Source organism: Myotis daubentonii, chromosome 6 (genome assembly GCF_963259705.1).
Source record: "Myotis daubentonii chromosome 6, mMyoDau2.1, whole genome shotgun sequence".
NCBI classification, from domain to species: domain Eukaryota; kingdom Metazoa; phylum Chordata; class Mammalia; order Chiroptera; family Vespertilionidae; genus Myotis; species Myotis daubentonii.
In genome coordinates, this window is record NC_081845.1 from 12,119,152 (window position 1) to 12,141,678 (window position 22,527).

Below are 22,527 nucleotides of genomic sequence, written 5' to 3' on the forward strand. Positions count from 1 at the left end.
ACTGGCAAACTCCGGCCTGAATGCCGGCGAAACGGGCGCATGGTGCTGGCTTCCCAATGGGAAAGGCCCAAGGAGGGGCAGGGTGTCCACGTCTCAGAAAGGACCGGCTTCGGCTGCTGCGACTTCGCAGTGGGCGGGGCCGTTCTGAACTTGCCAGGACAGATGCGGCGGTGACGTCCCGGGGCCGGGAGGTAAGCCAGAAGGAGGGCGCTGTGAGCATGCGCAATGGCCACGTTTTCCCTTTAACACCCAGTTCCTGTTTAGGGTGCGGTGGCCGGACACACCGGCTCTTCTTGGTAAGCCAGGCCCTCAATTCCGGGTGCAAACTGCACGTTGAAGGGCTGCGGCTGGCCCGGACTGGCTGAATGAATACGAGCTTTGCCTTGCGATTAAGAGGCGGACTTGGGTTCAAGTCTTAAGCCTTGCCACATAGGAGCTGCGCCATCCTAGTTGTATTCTCTGACCTCGAAGTTCCCAAAATTTACTTCACTCAGTAACAAGGTAAAATGCTTAGCTTCCGTGCTTGGCACTTGGTATTCCTTATTACTCCACAGGCCATCATTTCCAATGCAACTACTTTTAAAAGTGTATTTATTTCAAAAATTGTGCCAGTGTTCCTACACGTGACATTTCAGAAAAGCAAAATCGTAACGATCCATATATCCAGAAATATATTGAATGCAGAGCCATGTTGAGGCTTTGGGGGCACAAAAATAAATGAGACGTGGTCCTCACTCAAGCAGAACTCAACGGCTTAGTGAGTCTAACCCTCAGAGCCACGACTTTAATTTGAATTTTGCGGTGCCTTCCGGAGTGTTTAGCAACCGGTCTTTCAGTCCCTCCTCCGCATTCTCAACCCCCGTCCACTTCACGAGGAGCCCGGTCTTGGAAACCAAAGGCTTGAAAAGCGAGAATGAGGAGAGTGGGCTGGTAGGAACTGCCTCTCCTAAATTGCCTGCGGGGAACACTTTCCTGGCTGACCTCAGGCCCTCCTGTGATCTCCTCACGGCCCACTCTCCCAGCCGATCACCATCAAAGCCTGCACGCTGTTCCCCTTGTCCACGCAGTGCCAACGAGAATAGGAGATCATAGTCCTGGCTGGCTTGGCTTAGTGGACAGTGTCGGCCTGCGGACTGAGGGGCCTCAGGTTCGAGGTCCCAGGTTCGATTCTGGCCAAGGGCACATGCCTGGGTTGCGGGCTCGATCCCTAGTTAGGGGTGTGCAGGAGGCAGCCGATCAATGGTTCTCTCTCATCATTGATGTTTCTATCTCTCCTTCTCCCTTCCTCTCTGAGATCAATAAAGAAATATTTTTTTAAAAAAAAAAGAGAGTAGAAGATCATAGCTTTAGTCTGCGCTCTGGGTCCTGCATGGCAGACTGGTTAGCTTTGGTCAAGCAAGTCCTTTAGTTTCAGCAAACTTTAAGCAAAACTAACCATGAGATCCTTGCCTTGAGCCTTCATACCGTTTAATACACAGAGATAATGTAAAACTAAAATTTGCATCTTTCTCCATCACCCTCCAAATGAACATCAGTACTACAGCTACCAATTTTCAGCCACTTTCTCTATACATAATGGCCTCGCAGTGCATTTTCAGAAATTTGGGGTAAATAATTTAAAACTGGGGGGACAGATACCTAGAATCACAATAATAATAGCTTTCAATTATGGAGTGTGTCCTGTGTGTTAAGCATGTGCTGTTTGCTTTATTTCTTTGACCCGCACAAAGTCCTATGACGTAGCTATTACCACTTTTTTGTAGGTGAGTTACAAAGGGTTTAAGTATCTGGGTAAGGTCATACACCTAAAAATGGACTGAGATGAGATTTAGATCTAGGTTTCTTTTTCTCCAGTCTTAGTGGTTATAGACACCTCTTCCAGAAAGCATGAGGAAAATTTCTTCTTATATAAGTGAACAATATAATAAATTGGTAACCAGTCAAAAAGCTTTTTCAAAAACATAATTTTTCCCATTATGCCATATGAAAATCCATTAATAAATAAAAATATTACCAAAAAGTAATTGTAATGATCATTTCTATTATTTATCACTCTCTTTGGTTATATGGACTACACTTAAAAATAAATTTCATTTCTTTAGAAAAATATTCAACTTCCTGTTATATTGTGGGTATGACTGAAATACATTTTTAGTGTTTATATGTTTCCATTGTTCTGACTTTTGATGAATACCCCCATTTTCAGGATTGTAGAACCCAGCCCTATTCTGTTTACAATCTTTAACAAGTCACACCCTCTGTGTCTCAAAACACTCATCTCATATTGTCCCTTCTCGTGACCATGCAATGTAGCAGCTACCACATCTATATGTGCTTGCTATCTTAGTGTTGTGTGGCTATTTCAAATACTCCTAGGAGCCCTCTATGTAGACATTATCTTTTGCCCACCTTGATTGGGGTTTTGCATTTCTGCAAGTCACAATCTAACATGGAAGTGAAAAGCAGGGTTTTATGTTCAAGTGCTGCCATCTGTTGGCAGTGTGCTCTATCTGCATTTATTGCTTTATCTTGACCTACTCTGGAATTTGGAATAGTGTGTAATCTCAATACTTACGGGATTTATTTTCCAAGAGATAATAAACTCTTGATATTTATACTTGAAATTGCCTTGGAGAAACTTCCAATAACTGTTTTGTGAATCATGCACACGTGATTAAACATTTCTAATATAACTTAAATGTGACAGTCTTTTCTTAGGAACTTATAGAATTTTACCAGAAGAATAAATAGGGTGGGGACTGAAGAAAATGGTGAAGAGGCAAGATGGTAAAGATGTCTTTGGTAGGTACTGGTAATTAGCTGTAAAGTTAGAGCTCAAGTAATTATTAGAGCAACATTAATTGCAAAGGCAATGTAGTAAAGGGACATAGAAGATCTACCTTGAACTGGAGAGGGAGACTACCTTTTATTGAACTCTCCTCTGTGCCAGCCCCATATTAAGCTTCACATGTATCATTTACTCTCCAATATCCCTACCAGGAAAAGGAAAGATATTAAGTGCTGTTGGTCGCAGTAAACAATTCTATGATGAATAGAGAAAGCCAAGGAAAACTCATTACCATTTTATTTGAGCTATGTGGGGAAAGTTCTGGACTATATCATATTCATATATCTTATTTATGTTATATTTATTCATTTAGTAGCAATTTGAAATTTTTTGATAGACATGCTAACAAAGTAAATTTAGGCATTCCAAAGTGATTTATTATCCTGATCATTTATTTTTTAAAAATATATTTTTATTGATTTCAGAGAGAAGTGGTGAGGGAGAAAGAGACAGAAACATAATGATGAAAGAGAATCATTGATTGGCTGCCTTCTGCACACCCCACACTGGTGATTGAGCCAGCAATCCAGGCATGTACCCTTGACCAGAATTAAACCTGGGTCCTTTCAAGGCCACTGAGCCAAATCAGCTAGGGCCTAATCATCTTTTATTTATTTATTTATTTATTTATTTATTTATTTATTTTAAATATATTTTATTGATTTTTTACAGAGAGGAAGGGAGAGGGATGGAGAGTTAGAAACATCGATGAGAAACATCGATCAGCTGCCTCCTGCACACTCCCTACTGGGTATGTGCCCGCAACCAAAGTACATGCCCTTGACTGGAATCAAATCTGGGACCCTTGAGTCCATAGGCCGACGCTCTATCCACTGAGCCAAACTGGTCAGGGCCTGACCATCTCTTTTATATACACTTACAGAACAAGTGTTTGCTCTCTTGGTCCTAAAACTTTCGAATTTTGATGCAGTGATTTAGGATTAGCTCAGACTCCTTTTCCAGGAAGCATTCCTTTTTTTCTCCTCACACGAAGCTATGGACTCCATCCCCATTCAGTTTCCTGCAAACACCTGCTGTAGCATTTATCATATATTTCCTTGGAGCCCCTTAGACTGTGAGATCCTTAGCAGCAATAACTGTATCTCATTTATCTTTGGATCCCAGGTCCTAACACAGGACCTGGAATATAGTAGAAATGCTGAAAATATTTGTATGATCAGTTGAATAATTAGGATAGTACAACATTCTACTAAGGAACTTCTAAAAGCAGTCACTTTTCAAGACATACTTTGATACCAGCTGGAGAGCACAGGTAAAAATATATTTATATTGTCTCTGGGTTTAGGAATATCTATAAAATACATCTTAAATATCCAAAATATACATAGTTCTTTAAAAACCAAGAAATATTTTTCCCCAACCTAAAGAGAAAGTTCATTTAACAACTGTCTGGTTGACTTGACTAATAAATCCATTATAATTTAGGATTTGAGAATTATTTTACCTATTTTATAGTTAAAATGTATGAGGTACTACCTTTTACATGGTGTACCCAAACCTAAAAACATAACAAAAAAAATTTAATCTCTGTTACTATGTTTTTATTCCCTTATACCCTCAAAGACTGACCATAACCACTTTTCCACTGTTACCAGATCTACATTCTTCATGTACCCTTTCCCACAGCTCCAGGTTGGTTCAACATTATCTAAAGTCACCCTTTATCAACAATGGTATCAGAGTTTACTAATATTGATTCTTCCTCTTTCATCCACTGTCAAGTCACTGCTTGTTTCTCAGATTGTCAGACTTTACAGATCAAACATAGACTCCCCACATCAGCCTCCGTCTTTTATATTTCTTCTAAATTAGTTCTATAAGGGGCCCCACACAATTGCATTCTGACCATGTTTAACACTTATCTTTGCATTTATATAAAAAAGTAAAGAATACTTCAAATTATCTCATTAGAAATTTCATAGTCTTCTAAATGAACAAGTCAGAAGTATAATGGATAATTACGTGAAAAGCCATGTCACAGCAGTGACATGGAAATAGAATTTGTTTGGTCCCCAGTTGATTGTAATTAATAACCCAAGCTGATACCACTATCATTTATTGAGACCCTTTTTTTGCCCGTAGATTTGACATACCTTAGTGCATTTCATCTCTTCCTTTCTGTAAAATGGAAAGTGTTTTCCCCATTTTTTAACTTCATTGTATAGAATAAAAAATTGAGGTATAAAGAGGGTAAGTAGTAGAAAATTTTATTTTTTGTTTTACTTTCAACTTGTGGTCTTTTGCAACATTCTCTAGGAGCAAACAAATTTAAAAAATCATATTCACAATTAGTTTATTCTTTAACATTTATCTCAGAAAGAGGTTTTCATCACTTACAGTCTTCTGTTTATCTCTTGATTGTTCAGTTTTATAATAAGGATAACAAGTCAATGCTTCTATACACAAGTCAGGGAGAATGCGAGTTAGTTTCTTCTCTGGAATTCATTTTCTTCCTTAGAATAGAAACTTGCCCTTTGCTTTTAATAACACAGAAAGGCCAATATCCATTGCATGGAGGCACATTTGTGTTTTTGGCAGGTTTTTTGTTTTTTTTTAACAGTGGTGCTGTTGACATTGGACTGCATAATTCTTTGTTGTGGGGCTGCCCTGTGCGTGTAGGGTGTTGAGTAGCATCCCTGGCTATTACCCGCTAGATACCAGTAGCACTATCTCCGCAACCACCCCCAACCATTTGTTGTCATAAAAAATGCCTCCAGACATTGCCAAATTGCCTCTGGTTGAGAACCACTGGGTTATAGGAATAAAGAGAAGAAAGCAAATCAGGGAGAATCCTGGCTTGAGAATATGAACAAAGACAGAAGTCTAATTCAACCCAAATTCAAATGCAGAGCATATTTTTTGAGATTGCAGTCTCTCTTGTGCTGAAAGACTAAACCTAGATTCTGGGCTGTATTTTGAGCAGAGTTTCTGGGTGAGTCGCTGAGTTTCCCTACCTGAGAAAGGCACCCAGGGTCCTTTACTCAGTTTCGCCTGATCCAAAGAAGCCAGATAATAATGATCTGATAAGGTCTTGTTAAGTCTTTTTTTAGAGAAAAGAACAGCATGCCTCACACTCAGCCTTAGGGATCCATAAGTTCAAGAGCTAAAAACCCAAGCTAAAGGTAAGGAACTTTATACTCATGACCCTTTAGTAAACATGCGAAAATTCCAAAAGTCAGCAGAAAGTAAACTAGAAGCTGAGCAGTGGTGGCAGCTTTCGTGGCTGCTTCCTAGCACAACAAACTCCAGAGCAGGTACAACAAAGCATGTGTGTCCTTTAAACATTCAGGTTCTACTTTTGTATTATACTTTCCCTGCAGTTTATAGTATCAACAAGACTTTGCCTGCTACCTGACAAGAAAAAGTTGACTTCTCAGCTGAATCCTAAATAAACAGGCCCGGGGAACAGATGGTCTTTTCTTTTTCAAGACATTCTCAAACTTTTTATGATCAAAGTTATTTATACTTATAATGGTAAAATCAGGAAATAACCTTAAAAATCCAACACATAAAAAGCAGTTAATCAAATTTAAACAATACTCTTGATGGACTGTTAAACATTTAAAGTTATATTTATGGAGGTTATGAAATAATATGGAAAAATATGATAGTGAAAATTGCAGAATATAAAGTCTCATCTGTTTACAACCTGATAAAACTATTCATAGTGTAAAATAGTGGTATATTACAGATAATGCCAAAATTACAGGAAAGCCATATAAATACCACGTAAAAGACGGAAAAATATGTTGTATACAGTGTAATTTCAATGCTTAATCAAAGAAGAGAGAATCCTGTGGCCACCATCAGAGGTTTGAAAATGGAACTCATTGCTATCAATAAGTATTTCTCTTTGCTGCTTCAAAACCTGAGCAGAGAATAGAGACTGGGAAGATGTTTGATTTGGATTTTTCCCCCCTTCCTTGTCTTTTTTTTCCCAAATTTCTTTTAATTGAGCATTACTTTGCTCTTTGAAAAATCTAAAAATTAAAAAGATAATTCTATTATTAGGCAAGAGAAATAAGTCATAAAGTTTGTTGAAAAGCAGAATATTGACAGAAAAGAAATCTTATCATTCCTTATCTCTGATAGTGAAAGAAAAGAAAACAGAGGAAAGCCAATATGGGAGTGGAGGGGGCAGTAGAAAAGTCTGTTGGGAAAAGCACACAGAGATCCTTACTCTGGAAACAAAATAAACTGATTATTAGATCAAAGTAACGTTTAGCTTCAAAATGAAACTGTAACAAAGAGAGGAAGGGTTGAAGAGGAGGTCAGAGAAGCTTTTCAATTAGAAGGAATTTCTTTAGAGCAGCGGTTCTCAACCTGTGGGTCACAACCCCTTTGGGGGTCCAACGACCCTTTCACAGGGGTCGCCTAAGACCATCGGAAAACACATATATAATTACATATTGTTTTGTGATTAATCACTATGCTTTAATTATGTTCAATTTGTAACAATGAAATTGGGGGTCACCACAACATGAGGAACTGTATTAAAGGGTCACGGCATTAGGAAGGTTGAGAACCACTGCTTTAGAGCAAGCTGCTGTGGTCCATCAGCATAGGGAATTTTAGGTCTTCCATTTGGGGGGACAAGGCTTCTTGATATTATCTTTTGCTTAAAGTGCTTTTATTTTTTTTTACTTTTAGTTTTATTTTTGACATTATTACAGATGTTCCCCATTTTACTCCCCCTTTGCCCACCTCCACTCAGCCCCTGACCCCCACCATTGCCTGTGTCCATGGGTAATGAATATATATTCTTTTAAATATTTTTTTTATTTTTTGTATATTTTTTATTGTTGATAGTATCACAGATGCTTTCAAATCCCATAGCAGGGATGAGCATGGCAAGACAAAAAGCCACAATGAAGGAGTGCCCAGGACAAGTGAAATTTTCCCTCTCCAGTCAGGTTTCACAACCAACAAGTTCCTCTGAAGAAGCGAGAGGCATTTTCTTCTATTATTAAAATTAGATGAAGATAATAGACCCATGTTGATGTTTTTTCATTTGCATCAACAATATTTTTATTAACAAGGTGTTTTCCAAGTGGATCAAGTGGTGGATGAATTGAACACGTTATCTGCAGCTCTAAACATCTCTCCATGGTACCTAGCAATAAAATGTTCCTGAAACAACAATATTAAATCAAAAACCTGCCTATTTTCCCATACTAGTTAATGTGAGAAGCAAACACCTGTCCTTTGCAGTCCTGCAAAAATGGGTTTAATATAGGGTCACAGAAAACTTGGAGGTTTTACAGCCCCCTATAAAACAGCTCTTTGTCTTTTCCCACTAATTCCCTTGTGTCACATTTAACAAAACAAGGAAACTACAGATAATAGAGGTGTTTGCAGATTAGCCTTCCAAGCCATAAATAACATAGGGTTTTGCTCACCTACAAATATTAAGGCAGCTTATCAATTGTTTAAGCCCTTCCTCTTTGTGATGGTTGCTAACATTTTAACCCAGGCAAATTGAGAATTTTTCTTTCCTGTCTTCTCACATTGACAGAGTACACATTCATAAGATTCTATTATCAGATTTCATGGTATAAAGAGTGAGACATCACCGAAACGCTTGCTTGCTGCCCCAGAGGCCCTGTTTTGGAAGATGCATCTGCTTTATGCATTCCTTGTCCTGCTCTCTCTCAGCGACGGTTCCGATGCCCACTGTCCTGGAAGATGCAGCTGTGACTCTGCGCAGTCGGTGCAATGCTACAGGCTGACCGAGGTGCCTCCAGGCCTTCCTTCCACCACCAAGAAGCTCTACATCAGCCACAGCAAAATCCAACACCTCCAGGTAACGACCCACTCTGCACTCAGGTGGCTGCAGCTGTATTTTGCATGGCACAGTGAGGGGCGAGTGTGGGATTGTTCACTTAACTGAAATAATCAGAACTTAAAAGTTAAAACGTAAAGGTTAAAACTCAAAAAAAAAAATAATCAGGACATAGCAGGTTTGGGTATTTGCACTAGTTACCAGCTTGCTCTGTACTACTGAGATGGGACTATGCCTCTGTATATTGCTTTTTAAGGAAGCAGGAAAACCACCACAACAATAAACAAAAACAAACAAAAAACAAAACACACCAGAACCTATAATTAATCATTTTATTTCAGTTTTTATTCAAAAAATTTTCTAATTATGTTGTTGCAAAGTAAAAGTAAAGAAATGGCTCTTTCCTAACAAAGAGTTTGAGAGCATATGGCCACTTTATGTTCTCAGGAATAGGAATAATTGCTTTTGGGGGGGAACATAGTTTTGTTTATGCCATAGAAGGCAGATAATACTAAGATCATTGTAAGACTATGAAGATGAACCCAGCATATGAGAATTATTCACACAGACCTCACATCGAACTGAGCATTAGCGTCTTCGTGAAAACCTCTACAGAAGAAATATGGGTTTGTGTTTTGTCACGTTGCTGCAATTCTGATTCTGTTGCTTTTAATTGTGACTGTTACTTTCATGCTTACCTATTCAGAAGGCACTGAAAAGAGTACTATAGATTTGTCTGACTTTTACAACATAAAGGAACTTCTGGTTTTGGCCTTTAATGTTTGAAGGGAATCAAGAGACTAGGGTTCTCTCCCTACTTGGCTCACCACCAAGAGAAACAATCATCTTAGGCAAGCAGTTATAAGAAACCTCTGGACCTCACCTTTTTGCCTTTATGAAGTGAGCATGCTAGATTAGATGGGTGATCCTAGACCACTTCTAGATGGAAAATTCTATGGCTCTCCTATGATCCTTTACTGATCACTGCTTCTCCCACATCCACCCAAATCCTAAGATGAGGAAATGCCTCTCTGTGACTCAGGTGCAGAGTCAGCAGATGACCGTACTTTCTCTTCAAATAGAAGCCCCCCTCCTTTCATTTGGGTAAGAAGTGTTAATGTAGGTTCACATAAACACAGGGTTTAGAATATGCTGCATGGTGTTGATTCTAAGCCTTAGTAAGCACAATTGCCTTTTCTCTTCCTAGCCCAGTAGTGCCTGATGCCCAAGAGCACGTCTGACCTGGTCAGGTCTAAGCATTCCAGCAAGACACCTAGTTAAGGGGCAGGTTGCTTAAATATTTGTTCTGAGGACCTGAGATGCTGAGAGCTAGAGGGTCAACTAAGCCTGGTAATGACCCTGCACTGCTGCTTTGCAGCCAATAAGATGAAATTATACCTCTCATCAAATTAAATGATTGAATCAATCCATTTGTCATTGGTTTAGGCTCACTGAAGAGCAATATTGCCACTTCCCTGACTTAAGCCCACTTAACTGTCTCTTGGACGGACAGTTCCCAGCGGAAAGGTTGATGAAACACAGAAATGTTTTGTGGAGGAAATAAAAAGCTCTGAGCAATAATATTTCTCTTTATTCTTGTAAAAACAGTTAGGCTTTTAATAACCATATTTCATCTGTATTTGGTGAATACAATGTCTATTCAGTTTTTTTGGCTTGAATTATAGAACAGGACGCCTATATTCAAAGAAAAAAATACCCTGAAATGGATCTTCAGATTCATTGCAATAGAAATTATACATACATATGTACATGTATAAATATAAGCATATATATCACACATTTATAAGTATGTATACATAAATATATACATATAGGTGTATATATATCACTAGTTGAAATATTTCTATTATTTGTTTATATAATTCAATTGTGTTTGAGACACAGCTTGTGCCTTCAAGAAAAGAGGGATTTTACTTATCCATTTATCTGTAAAAATTCCCACTTCTGTGAAGCTGCCTGCCATTGGGCTATAGAACTCTTTATTTTTCTGTCTGCCTTACACTGTGCCCTGGTCCTTACCCTCCTGGCTCTAGTCTTGCTCTCCCTCCTAAACTCTGAATTTCTTGGGTGCCTTCAGTGTCCAATAGCCTAGTCTCACACTTCCTTGAACTCATTAAAAAGTATCTATCTCCATTTCCACCTGATCATAACACTCTACTGTCTTAGTTAAATCATAATCCTCTTTACCCATATAACTTCTCCACTCAATAAACTTGAGTTCCCATACACACTGTCTCTCTGCTCCTCCTCACCTTTCCTTTCAGTCACACTCTGCACTTATCTTTCCACCTCATGGAGACTTCTAGCCCTAGATCTACCCAGTTCTCCCAGATAATCCGTTTGTTTCCTATCTATTTTCTTTTTCTACCCCTTCCCTTTTTGTATCCCACAATGACTTATCCAGCAAAACCTCAGTTTTAAATTAGGGTGATAATTTTATTTGTTTCTCCTGTACCTGAACATCTGGGTGCTGCTGGAGAGGATCACACAACCTCTTTACACATATCTGTGAGTGCCTGTGTGTGTGTGTGTGTATGTGTGTGTGTATAGTTAGGAAACACCACACATTTATAGAATCACTACAAATTTAAGGTCTCCAACTTCATCTGGTTCTTCAATGTCACCCATCTATCCTTTCAATTCTTTGTCAGGTCCTACCTATATCCCCTCAGCATCTTCCAAAACTTCAGTACGGTTTTGGATTTCCTTCTCAAGCCCTGCCCTCCTTATTCTCACCAAATGACTGGCTTCCTGTTTTATTGACAAATTATGACAACACGGAGGCCATTTGCCTTGATCTCCCTCCGTTCTTACTCACTGTATGCTAACGCGTCTCCATCCAATTCTGCACGTTCTTTCCTGCAGAGAGATGTCCCTTCTCTTCAAAGCAGCCTCCCTCCCCTGCCCTTGATTCCATCTTTCTCACCTTTCCCCACAGCTTGCTCCATCATTCTCCCCACTCCCGTATCCTCCATTGCTCTTTCTTTACTAGCTCCATCCTAGCCTATAAATATGACCCTTTCATTACAATAAAAATAAAAATATTTTAATTCTATGTCTCCTCTGCGACTATCTGTATGTGCAAAAGTCTGTGAAAGGGTAGTCTGTATTTACTGGATCCAACTTGTCATCTTCTGTTTATTCTTTAATTCACCACTGTCTGGTTTCCACCCCTTCTCACACAGCTAACACTGTCCTCTCTCAGACATTGGCTCGTTCTTTTTTCTTGAAATTCTCACATTCTTGTCTACCATGACTCCACACTTTTACGTCCTCATTATTCTTCCCTGATATTTCTTTCTGTCATTTTTATAGGTTTTGTTGCCTCTACTGCTTTCTAATTTTTGGCTTTTCCAGGGAGTCTCCATCTTCAGCCATCCCCTTTCTTACTCTGCACAATATCCTTAGGTGACTTCACTTTGTGTGATCATAGCTCCCCAGATTGTGTTTCTATCATAACTTTTCTCCATGTTCAAACTTACGCAGCTGCCTACTATACCTCTACTAATGTCCTCAAGGTTTATCCATGTTGTACTATATGTCAGAATTTCCTTCCTTTTAAAGGCTGAATAATGTTTCATTATATAAACATTTTGTTTATCCATTCATTGTTTGTTTCTTCTTTGGGGCTATTATGTATAATGCTGCTATGAACATTCATGTACATGTTTTTGTGTGGACATATGTTTTCATTTCTTCTGTGTATATATCTAGGAGTGGAATTTCTGGGTCATATGGTAAATCATTTTACATTTCCACAGCAATGTAAAACAGTTTCAATTTCTCTTGCTAACATTTCTTACCTTTTGTTTTGTTTTGTTTTTTAGATCATAGCCATCCTAGTGAGTGTCAGGTGGTATCTCTTTATGGTTTGACCTTCATAAGACTAATGATGTTGAGCATCTTTTCAAGTGCTTATTGGCCATTGTAAATCTTCTTTTGAGAAGTACCTATATGAATCCTTTGCTCATTTTTTTAAAATTTCCTGTTCATATTTCCTTGTTTTTTTCTTTATTGATTAAGGTATTGCATATGTGTCCTTATCTCCCCCCGCCCAAGCCTTCCACTCCCCTTTGCTCATTTTTAATTGAATTATTTGCCTTTTTATTATTTAGTTGTAAGAGTTCTTTATATATGGTAAATACAAACCTTCCATCAGATATATTATTTGTGAAAATTTTTATCATATTCTGTGGGTTGTCTTTTTATTTTCTTGATGGGTGTCCTTTGAAGCACAGAAGTTTTCAATTTTTATTAAGTCCCATTTGTCAATTTTTTCTCATTCACATTTGCTTTTGGTGTCATATCTAGAATAGCTTTTACCAAACCTGAGGTCATTAAAATGTATTTTCTTCTAAGAGTTTTATATGTTGAGCTTTCACATTTGGAGGACAAATAGGGATGTCTTTATGATGGTGGTCAATTAAAATGATTGCCTTTACATCTTTTGTGTAAAAAGTTACTTAAAATTCCTCCTGGGTAATAAATACCTAAACAGGATTTATCATTGAGTGGAGGAATTATGGAAAATTTTTATAATCTCACTATACTTTCTAGAATTTTAAAATTGTTTACAGAGAACAAGTGTAGCTCTGAGGATCAGAAAAAAAAAAATCCCCATTGTTTTAGAATTTCTTGCTGGCTTGGTTCACACATGTCTGAGGCGGTTGGTCACTGTGAGGGCATGTCAGTTTTGTGTGTACATTAGACCTATAAAAAAAACAAGAAAGTTGTGGGGCCTCTAATGCTTGGACAGGGCCAGGCCCAAATTGAAACCAGAAATAAATCCTTTCATGGGGAAGCCTTCAGGAGGTGTCCTTCTCCTCTACTTCATTTTACTTGCCTTGCTTATTTTTAAAAAATGTTTTCATATTTTATTGTAAGTTTTACTTATATATGTATTGGGCTCACTAAACTGTAAACCTACAATGGCAGATATTATACTTAGGTAAGATTCCTGTGCTTAATGGTTAACACCAACCCATACTTGCCCTGTTTTCTAAGCAACATTGAAAAAACTACCAGCAACCCCAGGTTAGCTCTAGGGCAAAAGTACCTCTTTCCATAGCTCTTGAGCACAGCCCTGGTTAGGCCAGGGAGGTGGAAAAACAGGTATGGCCGAGTTACCTTTTTTCTTTTGCCAACTCAACTGAAAAGTTGAAAACCAGTGGGTGTCTTCTTCACTGTTTCTGCCACCAGAACTCTCTATTCTTGAGCTAAGTGCTGGCTATAGGGGTAAGGTTAAAAATGCATTTGTTGGAATAAGATAAACCTGGTTTGAAAGCCCAACTTCCACTTGCTAGTGAGACATACTTGGGCAGGTTATTTCACCTTCTTGAGCCTTAGTTTCCCTCTGAGAAAAGGGAATAGTCATGCTTACACAGAGGGCTTTTTAAAGATAAACATACTTAAGTAATGACAGGTATGTACACTAATAAAAGAGAAAAATGGTAATTGGCGTACGACGCTACCCTTTTCATTGGCTAATCAGGGCTATATGCAAATTAACTGCCAACTAAGATTGGCAGTTAACTGCCAACAAGATGGCGGTTAATTTGCATATGTAGGCACAATGCAGGGAGGCGAAAGGGAAAGCAGGAAGAAGCCCCCTGCCACTGACAGTGATCAGAAACCCAGGGGGGAGCTAAGAGCTGGGGGGCAGGGCAAAGGCATCGGAGAATCAGGTGCCTTTTCCGCCCTGGCCAGTGATAGCAGGAAGTAGGGGTGGAGCCAGCGATGGGAGCTGGGCACCGTCGAAGCTGGCAGTCCCGGGAGCTAGGGGTCCCTTGCCTGGGCCTAAAGCGGAGCCCATGATCGCGGGGCCGCTGCAGCTGCGGGTCCCCGCTGCCCGGGACGGACGCCTCAGCCAGAGGCGTTAGGCCTGGGCAGGGGCAGAGCCTGCAACCGCGGGGAGCTGGGGGTCCCCTGCCCAGGCCTGACACCTCTGCTGGAGGCCTCAGGCCTGGTCAAGGGGCCGATCCGGTCATTGGTGATCGGAGGGTGATGAGGATCAACTCCTCTGGCCGAGGCATCAGGCCTGGGTGGGGGGCGGAGCCGGGGATTGGGGGGATATGATGGTCCCCTTGCCCAGGCCTGAAGCCTGGGTCAGAGGCATCAGGCTTGGGCCAGAGGTGGAGCAAGCGATCAGAGGGAGATGGGGGTCCCCTGCCCAGGCATGATTCCTGGGCCAGAGGCATCAGGCCTGGGCGGGGGTCAGAACCAGTGATGGGGGGAAATGAGGGTCCCCTGCCCAGGCCTGTCAGAGGCGTCAGGCCTGGGCAAGGGGCCAATCCTGCGATTGGAGGGTGATGGGGGTCAATGCCTGAGGGCTCCCAGTATGTGAGAGGGGGCAGGCTGGGCTGAGGGACACTCTCCCCCTCCCCCCCCCACACACCCAGTGCATGAATTTCATGCACTGGGCCCCTAGTTTAATTAATAATAAGAAGTAATCTGCATTGACTCTGACAAAAAGAAAAAGGAAAGGTTCTCTATGCTTAATAAAAGAAAACATCTATCCATTGGATTCAGGTCAGAATATGGACTACATTTATTAGCTAGACCAGTGCATATACTTACAAAGAGAAATCAAGACAATGGACAAATTGAAGCTCTGACACCACACTGTGTCTCCTCCCCAAATATATTCCCCATTCAGATCCATGCCAGCACTGAGACTTGCTGCATTGTCAGCAATCCTTTAGGGCTTGTGGCCACTGAAATAGAAACGGGAAGTATGAGTAACACCAAGTTCTTTTGGGAGATCAACAGTCCAAGAAGTGAAGATCTGTGTCTAGAGTAATTTCTGACTCTTCATGAAAGAAAAGCCTAGAAAAAGACACTTCAGAATGGAGAATAGATTTAAAAACACTGAGTTTTGGGGCAGGTCATTTAATTTTTTATTTTTGGCCTGAAGTACTTCATCTTTTAAATGAGAGATTTGGATTAGTTAACCTCTAAGATCTCTGCTTCTCTAAAATGCTATGGTTTGTGTCCAGCTCTTGAGTCTTTTCCGAAAACATTAGTTGTCGAACAAATGCAATAAAAAATGTATTAGAAAATGGTGAGCTGAGGAAAAAAGATCTTTGCAGTCCAATAGAGCTTGATGAAATTCTCAGCTCTTTCACTTATTAACTTTTTTGTTGTTATGTGTTTTGTTTTCACTTAACTTCTTAGTTTCCTGATTTAAAAGCCAGTGTTGATGATAGTAAGCTTGCAGGGTTATTAAGAGAATTAATATTAACATTAAAAAAGCACTTCACACTTGTAGATATTCACCAAATATAAGAAATATTTGTGTCCTAGCTGGTTAAGCTCAGTGGATAGAGTGTCGGCCTGCAGACTGAAGGGTCCCAGGTTCGATTCCGGTCAGTTGCAGGCTCCTCCCCGGCCTGGGCCCTGGTCAGGGCTCATGCAGAAGACAACCAATAGTTGTGTTTCTCTCACATTCATATTTCTCTCTGTCTTTCCCTCTCTCTTCCACTCTCTGTAAAAACCAATGGAAAAATATCGTTGGGTAAGGATTAAAAAAAAATTGCTATTACTATTGGGATTAGGACTAATCAATGCAACTGATTAATCAGTAAGAAAATATCAAATATTAGCAGCAATATGTAACTAAAGGCAGCTGCCAAAACTGTTAAGATTAAAAACATTTGTTTATGGAAATTTTAACATGAGATTCTTCTACTAAGAGTATCATATTAAGAGATGTTTGAATATATACTTTACCATAATTCACATCACATGTCCTCCCAGAATTTAGGTGCTTATAATAAACATGGGATGCAAAATTAACCCAATTTAAAGATGGTAATAGTGCATTGGTATTATAAAAGGACTCAACTGCATAATGAAATCAAATATTTAGAAACTGTAGGTAGTAAGACATATAAAATTTGCATTGAAAGTTCCACCTTAATTGAATTCTCAAGCAGGTTGAACGTGCTGCAAAATTTATCAAGCTGAAGAAAACCTAAAACGATTCCACTTTCTACCTAAACATGATCTTACTCAGAGAACTAAATACCAAGGAACCCATCATCCCACCAAAAAAGGTGGATGTCAAACTAGGAAGTTGGTGGAATTTGTAGAGAGATAGGAGTATTTGAATTTGCAAATCATGGACCAAGTTTATCAGATTTTGGTACTTCCTCAAATCTAGGAAAGGTGGGGGATATATGCATAAATGTACTTCTTACTCTATAGAGATGGAGATACATGTATCCTGTTTGTTTCTTCGTGGATCTTGTTTATCAGTGAAGTGCAACTTCGGAGATATAGAGCAGGAGGCTAGTTTCCAAAATCTATCTATATAAATGCCTAAACAACTGTTTGACTGTTTGGTCGGTAGCTATGATGTGCACAGGGGGCAGATGGTCCCACCGGTAGGTCAGCTTGCTGCTGGGGTCTGGCCCATCCCAACTGGGTGAGAAAGGCCAGACACGCCCTGGAGCCCTCCCGCAGGCCCTCCCCGGCCCCAATCATGCACCAGTGGGGTCCTTCGGGCTGGCCTGCACCCTCTCACAATCCTGGATACCTCGGGGGATGTCCGCAGGCCAGGCCGAGGACCCCACAGGTGCACGAATCCATGCACTGGGCCTCTAATATAATATAGTTGAAAACATTTCTCTGATAGGTCCGTCCTGGTGATAGCAGTATTTGGGGCTTTTAAATTTGTTACTTTTAATGCTTTAAAGGTAATTTATAATTTAAAAAATTCAAACAATACAAAATGTAGATAGTGAAAAATCCCTTGCAATCTTACACCCTAGAGTTAGCAGCTGTTTGGTGAAAGATTTTCAGATTGTTTTATTTTTAGCTATTATAAGATGATGCAACAAAGAACATCGTATGCCATAAATCATTGTGCAATTTATAAGTACTTCCTGCCTAGGAGTAAACTTGCTGGGTCAGAGAACATACAGCAAAAATTGGCCAATATTTCACATCTAACTACAGTGTGTCAAAGTGCATAAAATATTTTTGCTATCTTCCAGTGTTAGCAATCATAAATAAAAATAGTCAGGATCCTAGTTTTCGACCATCATTAGTATTGAATGATAGCACATATGGTGTGTTTTCTCCACCACAATAATCTTAGTTTACTGTTTGTGTCCCCTCTCTGCTTCTGCTTTTTTTTTTTTTTTTTTAGCTATCTAACTTCACCCGAATGTTGGCTCTGGAAGATTTCATTCTTCTGGCCAGTGGAACAGAATCAGTAGAAAATGATACTTTCAAAACTCTGAGTACCTTGAAGACCTTGGAACTCTGGAAAAATAAGCTCAGACGAGTCCCCCGTGCTCTCCCAGCCAACCTTGAAGTGTTAAAACTAAATGACAATTCGATATACGTCTTGCACGGATCTGATTTTGAAGGACTGGAGAAGTTAAAAACCCTTGAACTTAAAAACAACCTGATCTCTGCCGTCTGTCCCAGCATGCTGTCCTCCCTTGCCGGTTTGCAAAGCTTGATGTTGGATGGCAATGCGATCGAGTCTGTAGCTGGGCCACTGGCCCTTCCGCATCTGAAACATATGAGCATGGAGAATAATAAACTCCGTATTATACCTGCTAACCTCTTTACTTCTCTCCAGTCTTTGCAGTTCCTCAGTTTCAGTGGTAACCTTCTGACTAAAATTCCTGTTACTTTGCCCAAATCCTTGCTCTCCTTAAAGATAGAGAGAAACCAGCTCAAAGTGGTGAGGTTTCGAGATATGAAACACTTGGAAAACCTATCCCATCTTTACCTGTCAGAAAACTCACTCTCTTCCATTGAGGGGGCGCAGCTCCTTGCCAATTTAACCACTCTGGAGCTGTCCCAAAACCAGCTCCAAGCCTTGCCCCTCAGACTACCAGCAAGGCTACAAAAGCTTGATATTAGCAATAATCTGATTCAGAGAGTTACAGCGCAAGACTTCCAGGACCTCCGGGACTTGAAACATTTGTTTCTGGACAACAACATCGTCAGCTTGTTCGAAGCTGGGGCCCTGCAGCGCTGTTCCCAGCTCTCCAACCTGGCCCTGGAGCAGAACCTGCTGCTGTCTATACCTCTCAGGTAAGTGAGCCTTACCACTCGTGGTCTCTATTATAAAAGTTCTCCAGAGATTAGGGCAATTAGCGCAATGTAAAAGCAAGAACACCGGTTAGAGCAAACATAAATGATCAGATCAAGCCTATCCAAGCCTTTAGGGGTGGAAGTTTTAAACAAGGGTTTGGAATCTCCACCCTCACACTGAATACTGCACTAACTTATCTTGCCTGTTTGTCCATCTGAGGGTGTGAGTCCTTTTGTGTTGGGTTACCTTCTGGTTTTGGTTGTCTCTTCTCTCTCTCTCTCTCTCTCTCTCTCTCTCTCTCTCTCTCTCTCTCTCTCACACACACACACAGATACCCTAATACCTTGACAATTTTTCTTTACAGATATCCCTCCCTCTATACCCAACCCACTGTACCTGTTCCCCCAAACCAGTCATAATCTATAGCTAATGTATAAGTTCATATTATTGATCCCATCTATTTAAGCTTTATCCTGCATTTTAAAGTAGATAAATAAAAAAACTAATAGAAGAATGCAGCACTATTATTTTTTTATAAAAAGATACCATGTTTATTTTATGTGCCTACCAGTGGATTATTTTTCCCTTTAGCACTTTATAGAAAAAAATCTTTCTTGCCTTGCTTATTATCATTATCAAATTTCTACTAATATACCAGCTCTGGCCTCTATAGAATCCTATGACATTCCATTTACTTATTTTCATTGTTAGTTATAATATTTTTTTTCTTACTAATGGCAAAAGGAAAAATTATCTTTGATATGTACAAATGTTAATTTTTTTCTTGTTAAAAAAGTTAAAAGGGGATTTTTTTATTATATAGTATGCTATTTGTACCCAAAACAATGCATCAAAAAGTGACTTTTCTAATTGAAATCTATTCATATTTAAAAATATATACTGATGTCCAGACCTCACTTCAAACCAATTTGATCAGACACCCAGTGTTAGGGCCCAGACTTCAGTATTTTCAAACAGTTTCCAAATGAATTTAATGTGTAGCGAAGGTTGAGAACCAGTGGGTAAGGACAATGGGGCGAGTAACATGAGATGGGAATGGGCTTTTCCTATGAGGTTTAAATTAAGCAACATAACTGTCTGCTCGGTCAAAGAATGTAGCCAGCAATGAGAGCAAAGTTCTTGTAGAGACTGATTTTTAAATTCCCATCACCACCCCACCCACACTCCCTCCTTTTCTTTGAATTGAAAAGTGGGAATGACTCAGAAATTTTCTCTGTAGTATTCCTCCCACAAAGAATCAGAAACACAATAATATCTATCTCTTCTACTTAAATTTAAAAACTTTTATTTATGAACTTTAAGCAATACACCCTTTCTTTTCTATTTGCACGCTCCTTGTTCATATACAAGTAACACTTTAAAATTTAGATTTCTATAAATACACTGTAAACATATGCAACCTACTTATATCACAAACTGTTTTCACAAATCCCTTCTATTGTCTGCCATCTTCCATTCTACATTTCATCAAGTGTTATGGTACATGGTTTTGGGTATACATATATTGAAATATCTACCACATTTGCCTCAATATACTAATTGAGGCAGAAAATGATACCTAACATTAATAACTGCTGACTAAGATCATCAATCAATTCATGTACATCTGGTGTTTCTCACAGCAACCCTATAAAGGGAGGAATATTGTTTTACTTCTATAAATTATTTTTTAATATATTTTTATTGATTTCAGAGAGGAAGGAAGAGAGAGATAGAAACATCAATGATGAGAGAGAATCATTGATCGGCTGCCTCCTGCATGCCCCACACTGGGGATTGTGCCCACAGCCTGGGCCTGTGCCCTGACCGGAATAGAACCATGACCTCCTGGCTCATTGGTCAACACTCAACCACTGAGTCATGCTGGCGGGACTACTTCTATAAATGATTGATTCATGGCCCCTTTCAACTAAAATATTGGGAACTTAGTATCTTTCTTATCAATTTATTTATTTTCTTATCAAAGCCCTGAGTGTTGTGAGCCCATTTGATAAGAAAAAAATATTAAAGAGTTTTATGACGGGGAACTAGAAAAAATTAGAGGTTTAGAAAATAAGACTTATGAGGAAGGCTTGAAGACCTATAGATAAGACTGCAGTTTACACTTAAAACTACGTTTTAAAAATAAAGTTTGTTTTCTAGCTTCAGAAGGGACAGAACTATAGACAAGGCAGGGGTTGCTCAATCTGAGTTTCTTTGCAGTTGAGGAATAAGGGTCATGACCTTCTCTCGCATCCTGTTCCCATGCTTTCGCAGGCTCCCGGGGACCTTGGCCAGGCTGGACCTAAAAGGCAATGTCATCCAGGATATCGCGGAGAGGGAGCTGAAGGACCTAAAGCAGCTTCAGGTTCTAAACCTCAGGAACAACAAGATCTCTGCCTTGGACCTCAAAGCCCTGGAGGGGCTGCCTCGCCTCAGGCACCTGTACCTGGATGGCAATCCGTGGAATTGCACCTGCAGTCTCCTGAGAGCGAGGGAGGTCCTGAAGGCCAAGGGGACCGACGTGCGGGGGGGACAGTGTGCGGCACCAGCTGAAAGACAAGGGGAGAGCTGGATGTCTTCCAAGAAGATCATGAGGCAGTGCGAGCCACACCTACGTCTGACCGAGAAGAGCAAAGAGACCAAAAAGAAGTCAAAACCGGAAGAGCACCCCAGCTTCAGAATCAACATGGATGATGATTATTATGATTACGAAATTGATTAAGTGTGAACTTCGATTACAGTTTAGAAAAAGCTTTTGTTTCTTTCTTCTTCTTTTTTTAAATAGACTTTATTTTTAGGGCAGTTTTAGGTTCACAGTGAAATTAAGAGGAAGGTAGAGAGACCTCCCATACATGCGCTGCCTCCCCCACCAGAGGGGCACATTTCTTAGTCAATGAACCCTCAATGACACATGATCATCACCTCAAGTCCACACTGTACAGTGGGGTTCACGCATGGTGTTGTATACTCTGTGGGTTTTGACAAGTGCATAATGACATGTATCCTGCATTATAGGATCCTATAGAGTAGTTTCCCTGCCCCAAGCATTCTCTGTGCTCCAGAAACAGCTTTTAATGTTCAGTCTTGGAAGCAGAAATATACTATACAGTTAGCTATACCAGAGTCTTTTTGTCAGTTTTTCTTTTTTGAAGAATGAAATGAGGGTTAAGATAAGAGATGAGGTGGGGGAGAAACGTAGAAAGGAGCAATGGTAAGAAGATGTAAGATTCCTTCTATGTGAAAAGTAATTGCTTTGTGTTTTATACTGAAACCCAGACAAATAACAATGCCAAATAAAATCGCCATCTGGCTAACTTCCTGCAAGTACAGTAGTCCATTTTATCAAATTAAAAGTGGTGATATTTTATATGAAGCTGGTACAGGCATATAGGTATACAGACCTACACTACCGGCGTTTGGTTGCAAGCAAAAAAACGGACTGTGAGCCCGGCCGGTGTAGCGCAGTGGTTGAGTGTCAACCCATGAACCAGAAGTCACTGTTCAATTCCTGGTCAGGGCACCTGCCCGGGTTGCAGACTCAGTTCCCAGGTGGTGGGTGGCGGCCAATCAATGATTCTCATCATTGATGTTTCTATCCCTCTCCTCTCCCTCTCTCTGAAATTAAAAAAAGAAATTTAAAAATCCAACAAAATAAACAAAAAACTGACTGACCTGGCCAGGTGGCTCAGTTGCTTGAAGCATCATCCCATACACCAAAAGGTTGTGGGTTCCATTCCTGGTCAGGGTACATACCTAGGTTGTGGGTTCAATCCCCGGTTGGGTTGCATATGGGAGGCA

At 40.0% G+C, this 22,527-nt stretch overlaps 1 protein-coding gene across 3 annotated transcripts; it reads left to right on the forward strand.

The window, feature by feature from the left end:
* Positions 1-30: 30 nt before the first annotated feature.
* LOC132236826 (nephrocan-like) lies at positions 31-22,053 on the forward strand. Of its 3 annotated transcripts, none has more exons than XM_059700155.1 (4): positions 31-191; positions 8,525-8,672; positions 17,824-18,725; positions 21,004-22,053. In XM_059700155.1, the coding sequence occupies exons 3-4, from the start codon at positions 17,842-17,844 to the stop codon at positions 21,449-21,451; spliced, it is 1,332 nt and encodes a 443-aa protein (XP_059556138.1). In that variant the 5' UTR covers positions 31-191; positions 8,525-8,672; positions 17,824-17,841; the 3' UTR covers positions 21,452-22,053. The 3 variants fall into 3 exon arrangements, with proteins under 3 accessions (XP_059556138.1, XP_059556139.1, XP_059556137.1); XM_059700156.1 differs by lacking the exon at positions 31-191 and adding an exon at positions 215-501; XM_059700154.1 differs by lacking the exon at positions 31-191 and having other exon boundaries at positions 8,390-8,672.
* Positions 22,054-22,527: the final 474 nt, after the last annotated feature.